The 15,599-nt window shown below is 41.0% G+C and overlaps 2 protein-coding genes across 5 annotated transcripts in view; both read right to left on the bottom strand.

Annotated features, from left to right (window-relative positions):
• The window catches only part of hivep3a (HIVEP zinc finger 3a), a 59,619-nt gene extending 56,191 nt beyond the window's left edge, over positions 1-3,428 (bottom strand). For 2 of the 4 annotated variants that reach the window (XM_085261463.1, XM_085261465.1), the window contains exons 1-2: positions 3,319-3,428; positions 2,832-2,944 (exon numbers count right to left, since the gene is read on the bottom strand). The gene's annotated coding sequence lies outside the window, so the exon portion shown is untranslated. Of the gene's footprint in view, positions 1-2,831; positions 2,945-3,228 lie in introns of all 4 variants that reach the window. The other 2 variants (XM_085261461.1, XM_085261462.1) reach the window with 1 other exon arrangement.
• Positions 3,429-5,903: 2,475 nt separating this feature from the next.
• Positions 5,904-13,668, bottom strand: serinc2 (serine incorporator 2). Its single transcript, XM_085262600.1, has 10 exons — positions 13,526-13,668; positions 10,914-11,075; positions 10,531-10,718; positions 10,285-10,364; positions 9,570-9,707; positions 9,095-9,264; positions 8,010-8,100; positions 7,696-7,849; positions 6,593-6,808; positions 5,904-6,509 (listed from the first exon to the last, which is right to left on the bottom strand). The coding sequence occupies exons 1-10, from the start codon at positions 13,562-13,564 to the stop codon at positions 6,371-6,373; spliced, it is 1,377 nt and encodes a 458-aa protein (XP_085118726.1). The 5' UTR covers positions 13,565-13,668; the 3' UTR covers positions 5,904-6,370.
• Positions 13,669-15,599: the final 1,931 nt, after the last annotated feature.

Genomic DNA, 15,599 nt, shown 5'->3' with positions numbered 1-15,599 from the left:
AATTCTGTAAAGCCAGGAGAACAATTGCTTAAAGCCACCTTTAAAAAAAAAAATAAAAAATTACAAAAAGAATTTGCTCATTGGAAGGAGATATGGACTGACTCAAGATTGCACTTGAACAGAATTGACAAAATTAACTAAAACTAAATAATTATGTGAACAACAAAGCAACAGATATGAAACAATTATTATTTTTCCATCATTTGTGCGATACCTTTATGAATTATCTGCTGGTCGCTTGAGAAGTAAACGTCAGAGGTGCAGCTATTAAATGGACAATCGACAAATGAAACAAGAACACCAGAACTCAGTCATTTTCCTCTGCTCCAGCACAACATGGATCTTAGGTTCCAAAGTCTACTTTAAGCCCTGATCATGACACACGTTAAACTACATGAGATTAATGGGAATCCTTTCAAAAGGAGGCTTTAGTTAATATTTACAGCAACACAAACAGCTTTCTGCTTCAAAAATATTAAGCTGTGCTTTCATGCATTTCATATTCTGTACAGTTGTGTACTGTATTTATTCTTATTGTATTCTAATTTTTGCCTCATAACTTTTGCACTGTCCACTTCCTGCTGTGACAAAACAAATTTCCCACGTGTGGGACTAATAAAGGTTATCTTATCTTATCTTATTTATTTATCCTATAACTGACAGGAGCTGCCTCTGCTCCTCTTGGGAGTGAGTGAGTGATTGATGCAGGCACGGAGAACACCACTGACTGCTGGAAGACCCAGTGCTGCACTGTTGTGTCCCCTGCGCACCCTTCACAAGGTGAAGCACAGGGGGAAGAGAAGATTATAATAAACAACCACAGTCACAGCCCCAAGGCTTTAACATGAAGCCTTTCCAGGGAATGCCAAAAATCTGACCCTTTCACTACAAAGCGAGACATGACCATATGAGACGTGTAAAATCGAAACTATGAAGCAAACTGCTTTACCCAGCTTGACTCATGATGAGCAATAATTTATGACTGTGATCCATTAGTATTTCCTAGAAACATGTTTCACTTCAGCAGGAGCAGAAACACATGTTTACAATGAAAAACTGAACCCCAATTCAGTCATTTAGTAAAAGGAAATAACATGAAACGTTTGAAGGAACAAGTGGATTTAGATAATCAGTGACTATCCCCCCCCAAAAAAAAAAAAAAAATACTGAACCAGTGCACTGTCCCAAGCTCCAGTTTGCTTCCAGAAATGCTGTCTTGGAAGGATTAACTAACAACACTGTTGTTTTTGTAGCAAAGTCAGCAGCCACAGCTGTCCCCAGATGCCCTGGAATCCAGCATCATTTTTAGCTCAGAGCAGTACAATAAATCTTGCCCTTTTGTAGGTACACACCATTTTCATCTCAACTAGTAATTAGCAACTGGTGCTACAGAAATCCAAACATACAACACAGGGACAGTAAAGTTTATCCATTTGGCAACCACACTGACATACAAATCAAGCCCACCAATTTAAGCTCAGTTGTGATTATGTAACATTATCAGTGCTTTTCTTCTCACGCATGATGTCATATTGGATTCTTTGCCAAGCAGGTTATGCAGAAATGTCCGAGCAAGGGGAAGGCGTAATGCAGACAGCGTAGCTGCCTTTTTCCGTTGCGTGTAGCGTGAGTCCGTTCAGAAAATCTCGCATTTTACTCCATGTTGCTCACAACGGTATGACGAAAATCTTTTTTTTTTTTTTAATAAATGGGGGGAGAGGGGTGGTGGTGGTCCTGAACATACAGGGTTGTCTTTCTACACAAAAATGGGAATAAAAGTGCTCGTAGGTGGATGCTACACTGACCACAAAAAAGTGAGAAAGAAACAGTGTTCTTGAGCATGCGCACTTTCAGAAGAATTAATAAATATTGAAGTGCCAGATTTTTTTGAATGGAGGCTAGTTTGCTACAAAGAGCTGCTGAAGCCCCGAGCAACATCACGCGCTGCCGACTCAAACACTGACTAATCAATAACAAACCACGAGCAGTGATTCACACCTGTGTAAAACAGCAAGTTTGGGGGCTTTTAAACGGAGTGACTGGGTGAAAGGAGATAGCTGTTGCGATTTAAGGCACTGAATACTCGCACAGCAGCGTTTTCAAGCCGCAGCCCTGTCACAAGAAGGAAATACAGATTTAGCAAAACACCCAGGACACGCAGAGGCAGACCACTCCAATTTTTCCACATAATGCCACACACAGAGCCAAGGTGAGCTACTACGTTCGGCGTCAAGTTTACTGAAAAAAACCCACCATCCACGTGATTTCAAAATAAAACGGCGTCGTAAAAAAAATCCCAAACACTTCTCCTCCTGTGTTTTTTTTCTCAACCACAGCTCCGCGCTGTTCACTTCACACACAATTTTAACACCACCCAGCTGCTTTTATCCCCAGTTACCCACGTATTCTACGTCACAAGGCGTTAATTTAGGCTGAAATCAATGCACTTCCTGTCCCTTTATGTTCACTTCTGACCGACTTGCCGCAGCTCACCACCATCACCTCCTCCCTCTCGCAGACAATGAATGAAGCCAGTTTTGGGAATGGGCAAGCCCACCAGCAGCTCAGGTAGCCGCGTACATTTCTATCGTGCAAGCAGGAAATATTACAAACGCAAAAAAGCGTCCTCCGACTGCTCTGCCCGTGCTAGTCACCATATGTTGACTATATTTTAATTTTACCATTCATAACAAATAGCGACTAGAAAAAACACGCTGGATTACAACTATTTAGCAAAGGCGTGTACAATGCTACAAATACACTAAAATAGCACAACAAATGGTAATATTTCAAACAACGCCCCCTTGACACCATATATGAGCTTACATTACCTGCAGGATGCTCAACTTCACTTCCCTGCGGTGCGTCCACTGCTTCACCAGCTGCGTTAAGTCAACCGAGGTTGTCCGAGAGGAGACAGGAAATGACCAGATTTGCGTTCAAACTAAAAGCGAAAAAAAACCATGCCATTAGTCTTGTGGCGTTGACGGGACGAAAATAAATCGTCGCTTATTTTATTTACAAACTATAGCTTTAACGTTTGTTTGAAAACAAATAAATAAACCAAAGTCAATGGGCTTAGGTTAAAGCTTCACTCATGACAGCCAAATGTCACATTTAAAACCGGAATCGCCACATGCCATTCTAGCTAGCTTGTTACTAGCATAATTCAGTAACACCTCATACAGCACATCAGATAATAGTATTTATGCTAATTTATCGTAACACCTCCAGCTGCCGAATTCCGGCTCCCTATCCTGTGGACTCGGACAGAAGCTTTCTGTGTCACACCAGGCGGAGAAGAAGCGTAGTTGTTACCAGCTAACGTAATTAGTCCAGTCCAGATGCGGTAGTTGTAGCGGGACGAAGCGAATTCCCCCAAAAGTGTACGCTGTAATTTGCCATCGCGCTAGCATCATTGCTGTCAATGTCCGGTAAATTAAAAATGAAGTATTTCCGGCCATTGCTTTTCAAACAAACAAGCACAAGAAAGCAGGAACAGCTTCAATAGCCTTCAGTAATAATATTTCTGAAGTGAAGCAAAAATTAAGGCAACACCAGTCACCTCAACACAAAATCATTTGTAACTTATTAAGAAGTATACGTGAACCAGTAAAACAGGTTTTGCTAATAAACAGCAATAAAATCCGAACGTGGTGACGTTTCTGTGCAGTTATTCTGGTGGTCTAGTCGCTTAATTTCCGCTTTGCGTGTTTATTATTAAGACGAGCTTAACTGAGGGCTACGTCATGCCACCGCTGGAGCGCAAGACACAAACCTAGGCGCGCTACCAGGAGACCCGTCACCTTACAGTAATGTTACAGCCCAACATTAGACAAACAAACTACGTTCATGTTAAACTACATAATTTCTTTCCTGACGCGTAAATAGTGAAATGACAAAATAAGATTTAGAGAATGAATCGCTGAAACGGGTTGACAGCAGAATGATCTCATTCTTAATGCAGTCTCATTAGCAGGAGAGATGCAGTCATTAATTATGCAAAAACATATTTGACTTTATTGATTTGAATGCGCGGCACGGTGGTTAGCACTGTTGCCTCACAGCAAGAAGGTCCTGAGTTCAATTCCAACACCAGGCCGGGGTCTTTCTGTGTGGAGTTTGCATGTTCTCCCCGTGTTTGCGTGGGTTCCCTCCGGGTACTCCGGCTTCCTCCCACCGTCCAAAGACATGCAGCTTGTGGGGATAGGTTAATTGGATAATCCAAATTGCCACTAGGTGTGAATGTGAGTGCGAATGGTTGTCTGTCCCTGCGTGTTGGCCCTGCGACAGACTGGCGACCTGTCCAGGGTGTACCCCTGCCTCTCGCCCTATGACAGCTGGGATAGGCTCCCGCGACCCTGAAAAGGATAAGCGGAAGCGATGGATGATTTGAATACTGAAATTTAATATGTGAAACTTTTAAATATATTTTTACTCCAGGATTTTGCCTTCCTTTATCTTGATGTTTAGTCCTCATATGCTTGGATCTGTGATGAAAGTCCTACATGAGTGTAATGAAGACTACTGGGGCTGCCTATTAAAATATGTCGCAGGGCTCCAGGGCGGTACTTTTTGTTTATTTCCACATGGGTTGCCAGGTTCTTCAAACCCTCCAAAGACTAGAGGTGCAGTCACTGTTGACAATGGTGATGACGATGATGAGAAGGGTCTCCTAGGGAAATGCTGAGAATACCAAAGGACTACCGGGAGAGGAGAGCAGCGAGTCCCCAATGACAGCATGATCCTATAACTGGCTTATGCAACTGATCAGCGCCTCATTCTGCATTATATAACAGCATTAGGTTGGCCTGCTGCTCATAGCTGAGCTGTGGATGCAGTCACCCACATCAATATGGGTCAATTCACAAAACCACAACTTTGACCAGAAATTCTGCATTTTGTGGTTTTTAATGTGTGCAACTGTACTAGCGCCAGATTACTCCCATAACCAGTCATTGCAGCAAATTAACCTGTTTAGTGACCTATGTCCACAAAGCTGTTACCTGTCAGCCTTATGGGAACACTGGCTTAATGTTATTGTGTCATGTTGTGATTTTTTTTTTTTGGTTTGTTTTTTTAACAAATTATGCTAAGAGTTTAAAATATCAATTTGTTTTGCCCTAAATAAATGTTGTTTACATATGTGTTTTGGTATTATGTAACTATTAAAAACTTAACCTGCTATAGAATGGTGCAGTTTGCACAAATTAGTTTTCATAAGAACTGGATTGATAATCAGTGGCAACAGATCTTATGGCGTGATGAATCCATATTTGAAATTTTTGGTTCCAAACCTTGTCAGTATGTGGGGAAGAGGTCAGGAGAGAGGTAGGACAGGGAGTGTATGTAGCGGAGGGGGGGGGAGGTTGTGAGTAACCCAGAGTGCAAGAAAATCTTATTTTTGTGTGGTTGGAAAAATATTCAAAAATGTCATGAGAACATTGAAGAGAAAATATGCTGTTCAGTCTCCAGGCAAGACTTTATAGGCCAGTCACTTGCTGCTCATCCCCAAAAGATAGCTTGAATAAACAGTTGTGTGTAAGCAGCTTGTTCAGGCTGATCTTGTGATGGGAAAAAGCACATTCCCCCACCACTACTTGCCAAATGGTTGTGTTTGTGCTGGACAAGAGAATAGAAGGAACACAGTGAATAACATCGTCACAGCACCATGTGATCAATGGAGGGCGAACAGTGAAGCATTTGGAAATGTCTGCCAGTCAAGAGTTCAGCAGGCAGCATAAAGTGTTTGAAGCCTAATAAATAAATTTGAAAAAGTCTATATATAAAAGTACAACACATCTTTATAGACTTTGCAATAATTAAAATCAAACAATGTTGCTAATCATGCTGGAGTTAAAGGGAGAACAGTACCATCTGCAGGACAGTAATATTACTGCATACAGGTTTAAAAGAATGTCAGCTTTATTACTTCTATTGAGTGAAAGCTACATGTCAAAATTTTTTACAGATATCAAATGTGTGCAAAACATTTAAAGGGCACAATATGTGAAGTGGACAAAAGTGTGAAAAACAAAAACAAAGGGTAGCTCAAATACATCTTAGAAACCTAAACATGTTCCCATCAAACTGAAACAGAGTCAATGATTAAAAAAAGTATGATGTAAATGTAGTGAAACACCATTCCCCATAGAAGTCAGCATTCATTTGGTAATGACCTATAAAAGGCATATAGTGCTTTCAATTATATTTGCAACAGTGGAGAATGAGGAAAAATTACCTGAGGTGACAAACTGGAATGTGATTAAAGCTCTTAAGCTCTGTTTCTGTACAACATCCAAGCAGAACAAGTTTAAGCAAAAGCTTTCTTTACTTAAGGTACAAATGGCAAAAGTGCAGATGGCGGCTTTTAACTGAAATCCCTGTCAGGGAGCACCAGCGGAGCCACCAGAGTCCAGAGATAGAGGCCCAAGCCGATCCAGCTGGAGCTGATCTTCACCCAGACGGCTGGCATGCTGGACTGCATGGCGTGGTAGTCAGTGTGAGGCCTAGAGAATCACAAGAGACAGTCAGCACTGGGAGAGAAGCGAACCTCTTTAAGGTGTAGTGGCAGCAAACAGGACATACTTACTTGTACCAGTTTGTGAGCGTCATCATGATGTAGAGCGAGGCCAGAAAGAGACTGAAGTGGAAGAAGGAGTAGCTGTAGGTCACTCCATCTTCCTCATTGTCCACAGCCCGTCGGACTCCGTCCTCCCCCGCGGGGGCCTCTTCGCTGGCGGTCAGACCCTGACCTTCCTCAGTCTGCATCAGTCTGTTCACTTGAGCATTGTTGGATGAGCGGATGCTGTGATGGGGAACAGCATGAAAAACTCACTTTTCACAGACAGCAGCAAATTTCAGCAGCTTCTTATTGTGGATGCAGACAAACTGGTTTTGAACTGCTTTCCATTTTGAACTAAGTGAATATTTAGATTTCTTATGCATTTTTTTTCTACGTTTCTCTGTGTGGCGTTTGTGGCGTGTTTATTACAAAGTAGTTTTTTACAGCAACAATTCAATGCCACATGCAAACAAATAATTATATTTTTGGCCACTCCATTATTCACCAGCATGTTTGATGGGTCTTTTTGTATCTACCGAAGAAGAAATGTATCCTGCAGTTGTCTCTCTCTCAGTTGTCACATGAACTTTTAACCCCGTAAAAGTTTTCTGTTCATGGAGGTGATACTTTCTGAAATTTGGTGGTTGGGGCTTACAACACTGAACCTGTCTGATAAGTAAATATGAACACTCTGCGAGTACTTGACTAATCAGTTTTAGTCCAGATTGCAGGTAAAATCTGCTGGCTTACTTAAAGTTTTACATTCTGAGAGTCTGAATCCTCTTTACTGCTACTGCTCATCTCTCTTCCTGCACTGACTCAATGACCTCGCTTGAAAATCTCTATCAACAGCAGCACAACTTAAACATCCTCTATGCTTCCATATATGTTTTATTGTCTTTTTTTAAAAGCTAGTAGCATTTATGTACTACAACAATCCAGTATAGTCATTTGGATGAACAGCAGGGTTCCTTTTTTACACTTCCGCTGCTTAATCAACACAATCGTGTGTTTAACCATGTTGATTTGCTTCAATCTGAAGCATTTTTGATATTTTATGACCCCACTGACAGACAGAGCTTGATAATACATCAAACACTTCTTTTCTTTCAGCAGCAGCAGTAAAATACCTGGCGTAAAGAGTGCAGAACAGGAAAATGATCAATCCCACGATGCCTTGCGCATCCCACCACTGGGTGGTGCCGGGGGCTGAGGTGGGTCCTGGTGCTGGAGTTGGGCTGCTGGATTGGACCAAGCTCAACAGGCTGGGGTTACACTTCCGGTCTGAGGTGGGAAAGCAGGAAGTCGGGTGAGCACTAACAGTTAGCGATGAGAATTGTCTCCATTAAGACCACAACAGCATGTAGCTCTAAAAACATGTGTACTTGTTTTCTTTAGCTTTGAATACACTGCAGCCATACAGTGGCTCAATTATTGGACTTACTGGGGTTGTTGGTCATGGCTGACCAGGTGACATACATGGTGTAAAGGGAGATGAGGGAGGCCTGAAGCAGACCTGAGGTGGGCTGTGCCTCCTGTGGAGACGTGGAGAAAGCCAAACGTTAGAAAAGAAGGCAGCGTCTGTTAATCAAAGGTGTGGCCCTGCTCCTGCAGTCTGCATGTCTGTGTCTTTGGACATGATACTGAGCTTGCCCCTGCTACATCCATCTGAGTGAGTGTGTACAAAGCAGTTAGTGAATATTTTTTTGTAAAAATGCAGTTTGAGTGAAGCACCATCATAGTACCAGCCCACAAAGTCCTTTTATCATTAACACAAACCTCATTATCAAATAAAATCACATCAAGTGCAAGTAACTGAAGTTAGAAGTGAACTCAAACAAATTTAATTTAACATTACACTGGACAGCTGTAATAGCCTGAATTAGTCACCTGATTGCTGATCTTTTCTCATGAGAAAAGTCTTTTCAGTGATTTTTTTCTCACTTTCTTTGCTACGGCACAGTGAGCGGCAGACAATGCTCCAGTGAAGTTGTCGGGGCTTTAACATACGGTGGCCCTGAGAGGTCAAATGCACCGCAAACAGAAAAGCGCTCCAAAAGCACACAAAACACAATGGAATTGAATAAAACACACTGCAAAGAGAGAAAAAAAAAATGATGCAAAAGCTACAAAAAAATAATTACAAAACACAACAGCGTTTCTGTGTTCAACGTTTCTGGGGAGACAGTACCATGACAGAACAGCTGTGGAAGTGACAAGCTAACAGTGAACAGCTAATAGCAAATGTATCTACGGTGTTATATGAATCATGTGTTTAAAACTTGCATCTTTTTCTCCCTACAACACTGATGAACCCTCAGTTGCTTCTAAGTGTATCTCAGTGCAATCCTTTCTGTGATTTCTGCAGCTGGTCCGTGGTGTTATTGCGACCCCAGAATCACTGCCGTCGTGTTTTGCAAGTTTTTTCTTAAGTTCCAATCCGTCTGACCTCTCAGGGCCACCACATTAACGTGGCAGCAGCTTTTTCTGTAAATTATAGAAGTCTATCTCCTCAAGTTTCTACATCACCTGGACTTTGGGCAGAATGGACACAATGGACACAATGATGCAGAATATGAGGTTGAGGCTGATGAAGACTTTGTGCTCTGTGCAGTCGTCAAGTTGGGTGTAAAAGATATAGAAGAGCACAATGGCTGTAAACGCCAAAGCGTAGTTGATGAAGGTGACGGAGAGGAGAGCTGTGGGGACAACACAAGAACAGAATCAGAGACAATCGTTTTAAAGTGCTGGGTCGTATAGTAACACTGACTCACTGAAGTATCAGCTTCTTGATCAAAATCCTAGACTTTTACAGCACAACCTCAAAGTTAGTTCAGTGGCTTTTATGCAGATAAATTATCTGTATAATGATTAAGGAAAAAAAAAAGTAGTACATGTAGTATTATACATAGCCTAATCTTACATAATATCCCGTACTATCCCTTATCTGGGAAACTCCAGCTTCTCCACAGAACTATCACTTGAAGATCTGGTAGTATTATACCTGCAAACCAGCACTTGGTGTTTCCTTCCTCCGCCTTCTCGAGCCAGGACTGGTTCCAGGAATGGGCAAAGTCAATCAGTAGGATGAGCTGGATGATGATGAAGATGAAGGAGCCCACCATGCCGAAGTAATACCACACTTGTAGCAGACAGAATGAGATCGGTTAACTTCCACAAGTTTGCTCTCTGTGTGGTGTTACAGACATTTGTTTACAACAACATGAATCTGGATCAGGAGCATCGTCATTAAAATCTGATCAGGCCTAACAGATAAGACACGTTTCCATGGTAATGCAAATTCATGTGAGATAAGCCCTGTACTGATAAACAACTCTGAAAGATCTATCACAACAAAGCTAAAACTTTTATACTGAAAGACTTAATTTTATGAGTTACTGACGTTAGAGCTCAGCTCTCTTCTCTGTCGCTGTCCAGGAATCTGTCAATGCTGCATAGCATTGTGGGAAATTTATGCCAAGACTACTGGGTTCATACCAAGTTTTAGACATATCAAAAAAAACATGTAGATACTACTGAATGTCATACTCTACATCAGTTATGGACTAATACACTAAACAATGGTATGTAACTGAATACTAATATAAGTCCCCACTTTAAGTTTCCATTTTCACAGAATTTCAAAAAGTTTAACTACGGGCATTAAGATTCAAGCTCGAATTTTATCAGAACTGTCCTCACTGTGGCTAAAACCATACCTGTATTAAAGTCTCCATCTGGAATGAAGAACGCTCCCACAGTTATACCAACCAGCACCAGAAACTTGAAGAACCAGAAACTGAGGGAAAAAAAATCAATGTTATTCCATCTATGTACACACAGCAAACCGGTTTATCAGTGTTTGTGTAAATGCATTCTTAAAAGGTGCAGTGTCCACGTTTGGCCACCAGAGGGCAGCATGCTGTGGCAACGTGGAGCAGAGAAAACAAAGCTGCAGCACTAACCCGTTCTGGATGGCTGCTCGGGGATCCTTGCTGCTGCGCACTCGGATCATGATGATGGAGAAGAGGAAGAAGAAGCAGGCCATGGCAAAGCACATGCGGTACACAGACTTGTAGCCCACGATGATGTCACAGTTCACCTTATTCTCTATGCCAATTATGTGCGAACCGCCGACGCAGAACCCTGGAATCTGACGTGAACACAAATAGGAAATTAAAGGGTGAAAGGGCAACGGTGGGGTACAACTGATTCATCTAGATTTATCAGGAAGCTCTGGGATAAAATAACCCAATTCAAACATCCAGTTAGGTCACTTTGAAATATCTGTGTTGATGGATTACAGCGGTTAATAAACTGTTTTCATAGCCATTAAATCTCATTCAACCTTTTTAAGATTTTCCTCCATGCCTGGCAGAATCATGATGATGGACACCAGCGTGCCCAGCAGCAGCAGGAAGGAGAAGGCCAGCCGGCTGATGGTGGAGTTGTATGTGGAAGGGCAACATGATGACAGCAGGCAGGAGGCCGAGCCGCACAAACAGGATGCCTGGAGAAGGACGAAAGAGAGAAATATCAGGACAGCTTCATATTTTATGCAACTCAGGGATTGGACTCGGGGGGTGTAGGATAATCAGGATAATGCATGCATGGCTTGCAAACACTGTGGTTAGGAGGGGGGGGGGAAACAAAAACAAAAAAAGATACTGCTGCTGCTGTCAGGGGCAACCATCTTTCTCTTTCTTCTGCATGTTTTCAGGAGAGCAATGACAAGCCATTTTTTCCTTCCTGTGGTACTAATCAAGTCTGTGATTAGAGATGCCACCATAACAAATCTCTCCTCCTGTCTGTTTCTGATCCGGCGCTGCAAACCGGATCACGCAGGACTTCTGCATGATTCACGCGCTTGCTGCTGAGAGGTGCATGAAGCACCGAGGCGGAGACTGTAGCTGAGAGCAGCCATCCTTCACTAAATATAAGCATGCTCCAGAGGACACGAGCCCAGGGTGTAAACACTGCAGCTGCGCTGAAAAGCATTCGGTTTCTACGGCTGAGCCGGGCCTGTGCCACAGAGTGCTGGCAACAAACAGCATGAACTGAACAGCTGACCAAGTCAGTGACACATGTATTAAACCCAATCGTGAAGTTTCTCCAAGACTGCCAGAAGAAACCGGCTGTGATTGCCATGCATGTCAGCTAATTAAATATTTTGGTTTTACTGTACAACATGAGAAAAGGTGAATGGCAAACTTCAGCACACCTAGAATCTCTTCCAGAAGGTGGATTCAGTGCCACATTTAGAGAAAAACCGCTTGAACGGCAGTATTTGGTATGACCACCTTCATTCTTTAACACAGCCTCATCACTCTTAGGCAGGCTTTCTTGTCATTTCCTTCATCTGCAGGAATAGTTCTCCAGGCTTGCTGAAGGTCATTGAAAGCTCTTCTTTGGATGTTACCAGCCTTTTACTTTGTTTCCTGTCAGGATGATCCCACTGCTGCTGCTTCACTAATGTTGAAGTGGGCTCTGCGGAGGCCAATCCATGACTGGTAGTGTGTTCTGTTTTTATCCAGGAACACCAGGAATCGGCAGTTGTTTTCTTTGCTAATGTATCTGTTATGTGTAGACACAAAAATGGTTCAACTCTCTGACTAAGGTGCCTTTTTATGCTTGAATAATTTTTAGGTCAGCGTTACTGTGTCAACAAACAAAAAGATAAGCAAAACAAAAAAAAACACTCCCCATTAAATAAACAGGTACAACGATTGGACTAACAAAGAGAGTGAAAAAGCAATGTCTGGCTTCTTGAAATCAGAATACTGCACTATTTTTCAAACTGTAGTCATTTCCACATTTCCAGCTCTTAGAAACTGCAATAAATCTCAGACTCTGTCCTTAACAGCATGAATGATTTCCTCTTCTTGGCAAATGTGGTCATCAGAATGAGAAAAAAAAGTTTCGGTTTTGGTTGACGTGATCTATCACAACGCCCAAAACACACCACTGTTACTTTAGATGACACCGCGATGAGGAAGTGACGACATCTGAGTGTGTTAAAAAGTCAAAAGTTCAAAAGCTGCGACCTTGGATTTTGTTTTAGGACATTCGTTCGCTACATTTTCCTTGCAGAACCATCTCTCATACTTTAAATGTTCTAACATGTGACAGGATTTAATGTTAGCTACCGACCCTGGATCCGATATTTGAATATGGCAGTTAAAATAAACAAATAAAATGTTAAAGTAGTGCTTGAAAAACTCAAAATGACGTTGTCTTGGAGGTTTTGTATATGCTTTGAAACACGGATCACAATCTTCAAATTGCCGAGAGGTAATCTAATCAGTTCCCACTGAATGACGTCTTCACTTACGTTTGATTTCAGTTTGAACAAGTCATTAAAAACGTTGGTTTTCATCACAATATGTTGTGTCAGAAGTCTCAAAAACTAGATCATCATTTGCACATGAACAGCACAAACAGTGATGCTGTTTTTTTTAATGTGGCACGTGACTTTATATCTGGGGAAACTCCGGAAACTCCACCTTGGACAGCTAGCTGCGTCGTCTACTGATGTACTGACTGAAATGATGTGGGTCGTAGCCGCAAACCTCTCTCCACGTGTCTAAACTCACCATTCATAGTCACTCTAAAACACTAAACCAAGTTACTCACGTTATCTGCTAAAACGCTTCAGAAAGATGATAATTCCGACGTCCCTCGAATCCAACTATCCAGCACAGATTTCTTTAGAACATTAAAGAAAGTATAAGATCAAAGTAAATGTCACAGGACATGTGTAGTGTTGAGTTTGTCAGTAGGCTAAAGGAAACGAATCTAATTTTAGCGGTTTCACTTGAAGTTGTGTCATTTCCCTTGCCTAATGTCGGCCTGCCTAGTAAAGCAAGGCAAAAGAATTAGATAAAAACAAAGAAATAAAGACGTTTAAAAACTACTACGTATTTCATTTGCCAACACGACAACTGGCAAATGTATACTTACACAACTTCCGAGTGAACCCAGAGCCAAACAAGCACCCATGATGTTTTAATTCGGTAAAAGTCCTCAAAGCTCGAAAAGTTCAGGAAGAAACTGACGCAAAACAAAGGAGTCAGGTTAATTATACGGAACACAGTGACAGACGTCCGCACGAGATTTTCAAATTAAAAAAATTCTTTGTCTGCACGTACACAATTCAGGGATAATCCATAACTGAAAACACAAATATTTCAGTTAATCATACATTTTTGCATTAGTTTACACCCTCATATGAAATACAAATAATCCGCGGAACGTTCTGTTGCTGTTAAAACTGTGGCTGCTCTGTTTTACTTTGACGCCTAATCGACTGTACTTCCGGCACTGTTTGGCTAAATTGGGTAAAACTGCGCGCAGGACAGTTTTCTCTGGGGCGTTACTGTTAATAACCAGATATTTGGCTTTTGGCCATCCAAAACCTATTGTGATTGGATCCGTGAGTTGTCCCTCCAGAAATGTGGCCAATTATGTGCTAATGCGCAATAGCGAAAATGCCCTTCTTTTACAGGCCTTCAAACACCTAAACCCAAACGTATATCACGTTTTCTTAGAATTCCCTACTAAATTTCTCAGTGAACTATGGTCAAGTAAAAAGAATAGTCATTAAAAAAGCAGAAAGACAATATTAAATAGTATTATTATTATTAACAATGATTTTATTATATGAAAAACATGTTTCCTATTATGTTGTATAGCGTATCTGTTTTAATGAGTGTTCTCTAAAACCATAGGGTGTTGTGTCGTCATCCATTTTATTGACATTTTAATTCTAGTGATCATTTTATAGTGTTCCTTTAAATGCCTTAACATTTAATGTCATAGTGGTAAAGAAATGTTAAATACATCTTTATTTGATTTATTACAGCTTACAGCACAAATAAAAAAAGAAAAAGTAAAAGTAAATTTAAAAAAAACTGAAGGTGAGTTTAAAGCAGTAGGGTGCAAACCTCCATCTGTTTGTGTGCCTGACCTTCAGGGACGCGGTGAAGGTGTTCAGCTGTGAGTAATTTGTTACGGTGCAAGGATCTATTTTCCGCCTCTTCACACTTGCTTTCTCTACCAGATAAAAAGATGTTCAAATCAAACCCTTTGATACATAAAATCATGACTATAATCAATCCGATGTTTTTCCAAACATTCCGTGTCCTGTCATTAGACTTGTTCTAGATGCCATTTGATAATAAGAGGTCCACTGAACAACGTATTTAGAGTGTAAAATTGCCTGTTGACTAAAACAACCTCAGAAAGCGCTTTGCCATTACAGCATCGCTCTTCTTCTCTTAATGTTTTAAGGTGGAAGCCTTAAACAGCCTTGGCATGCATATTGCAGTCTCACTGCAATCTCTGCAGTAGGAAGGATTGAAATATTTGTGGTATTTAGGACTAAAGACATATGGTGGACTTATCTGATTTAGTCAAAGGGCATGTAAACAAGTGATACTGCTTCTGATCATCTGAACGTATAAAAAAGGCGCACCCCTCACTCATAAAACAATGGTACAAACCTTTGAGCCACAAGACTAAGCCCAGAAAAGAAAAGTAACAACGGAAATTGTAGCAAATTACCTTCAAAATAAAATAAAGCTATTCAGATCAATGACTGTAGAAAACAGATTACAGAAGGCAAAATCAATAATATTAAGAGGTGGAATCTGTTTTGATCACGATAATTGGTTTGTGTTGATTTCATGATTGTTAAACATCTGCGATAATTTTGTCATGAAGGGTTTTCAAAAATTAAGGAAGAGAAGAGGGTCAATATCTATTTGGTAAGTAGAAAATGATACAGTAGCCAAAGGCTTACAAAGGTTATTATGTAAGGTTGCCATTCTTGTACACTTGTGTTTTGGTTTGCACTTTGCACCTCCTTACACTCAGCTGCACAAGTCTGCCCTTTAACTTATGTTATTATTGTTGTTGTTGTTGTTGTTGTTGTTGTTATCAATAATAATAATAATAATAAATCATCTATATGCTATTTGCATATTTTTAATTGGTTGTTTTCACATTTTCTATTTTATTTAGTCAAACTCTTCAA

The sequence above is a fragment of the Mchenga conophoros genome, linkage group LG22 (assembly GCF_057382185.1).
Source record: "Mchenga conophoros isolate Kocher_MC1m ecotype Shallow Benthic linkage group LG22, M_conophoros_male_GT1.1, whole genome shotgun sequence".
NCBI lineage: Eukaryota > Metazoa > Chordata > Actinopteri > Cichliformes > Cichlidae > Mchenga > Mchenga conophoros.
Note: the sequence above shows the minus strand (reverse complement) of the source record. Positions and strands in the feature narration are given on the sequence as shown.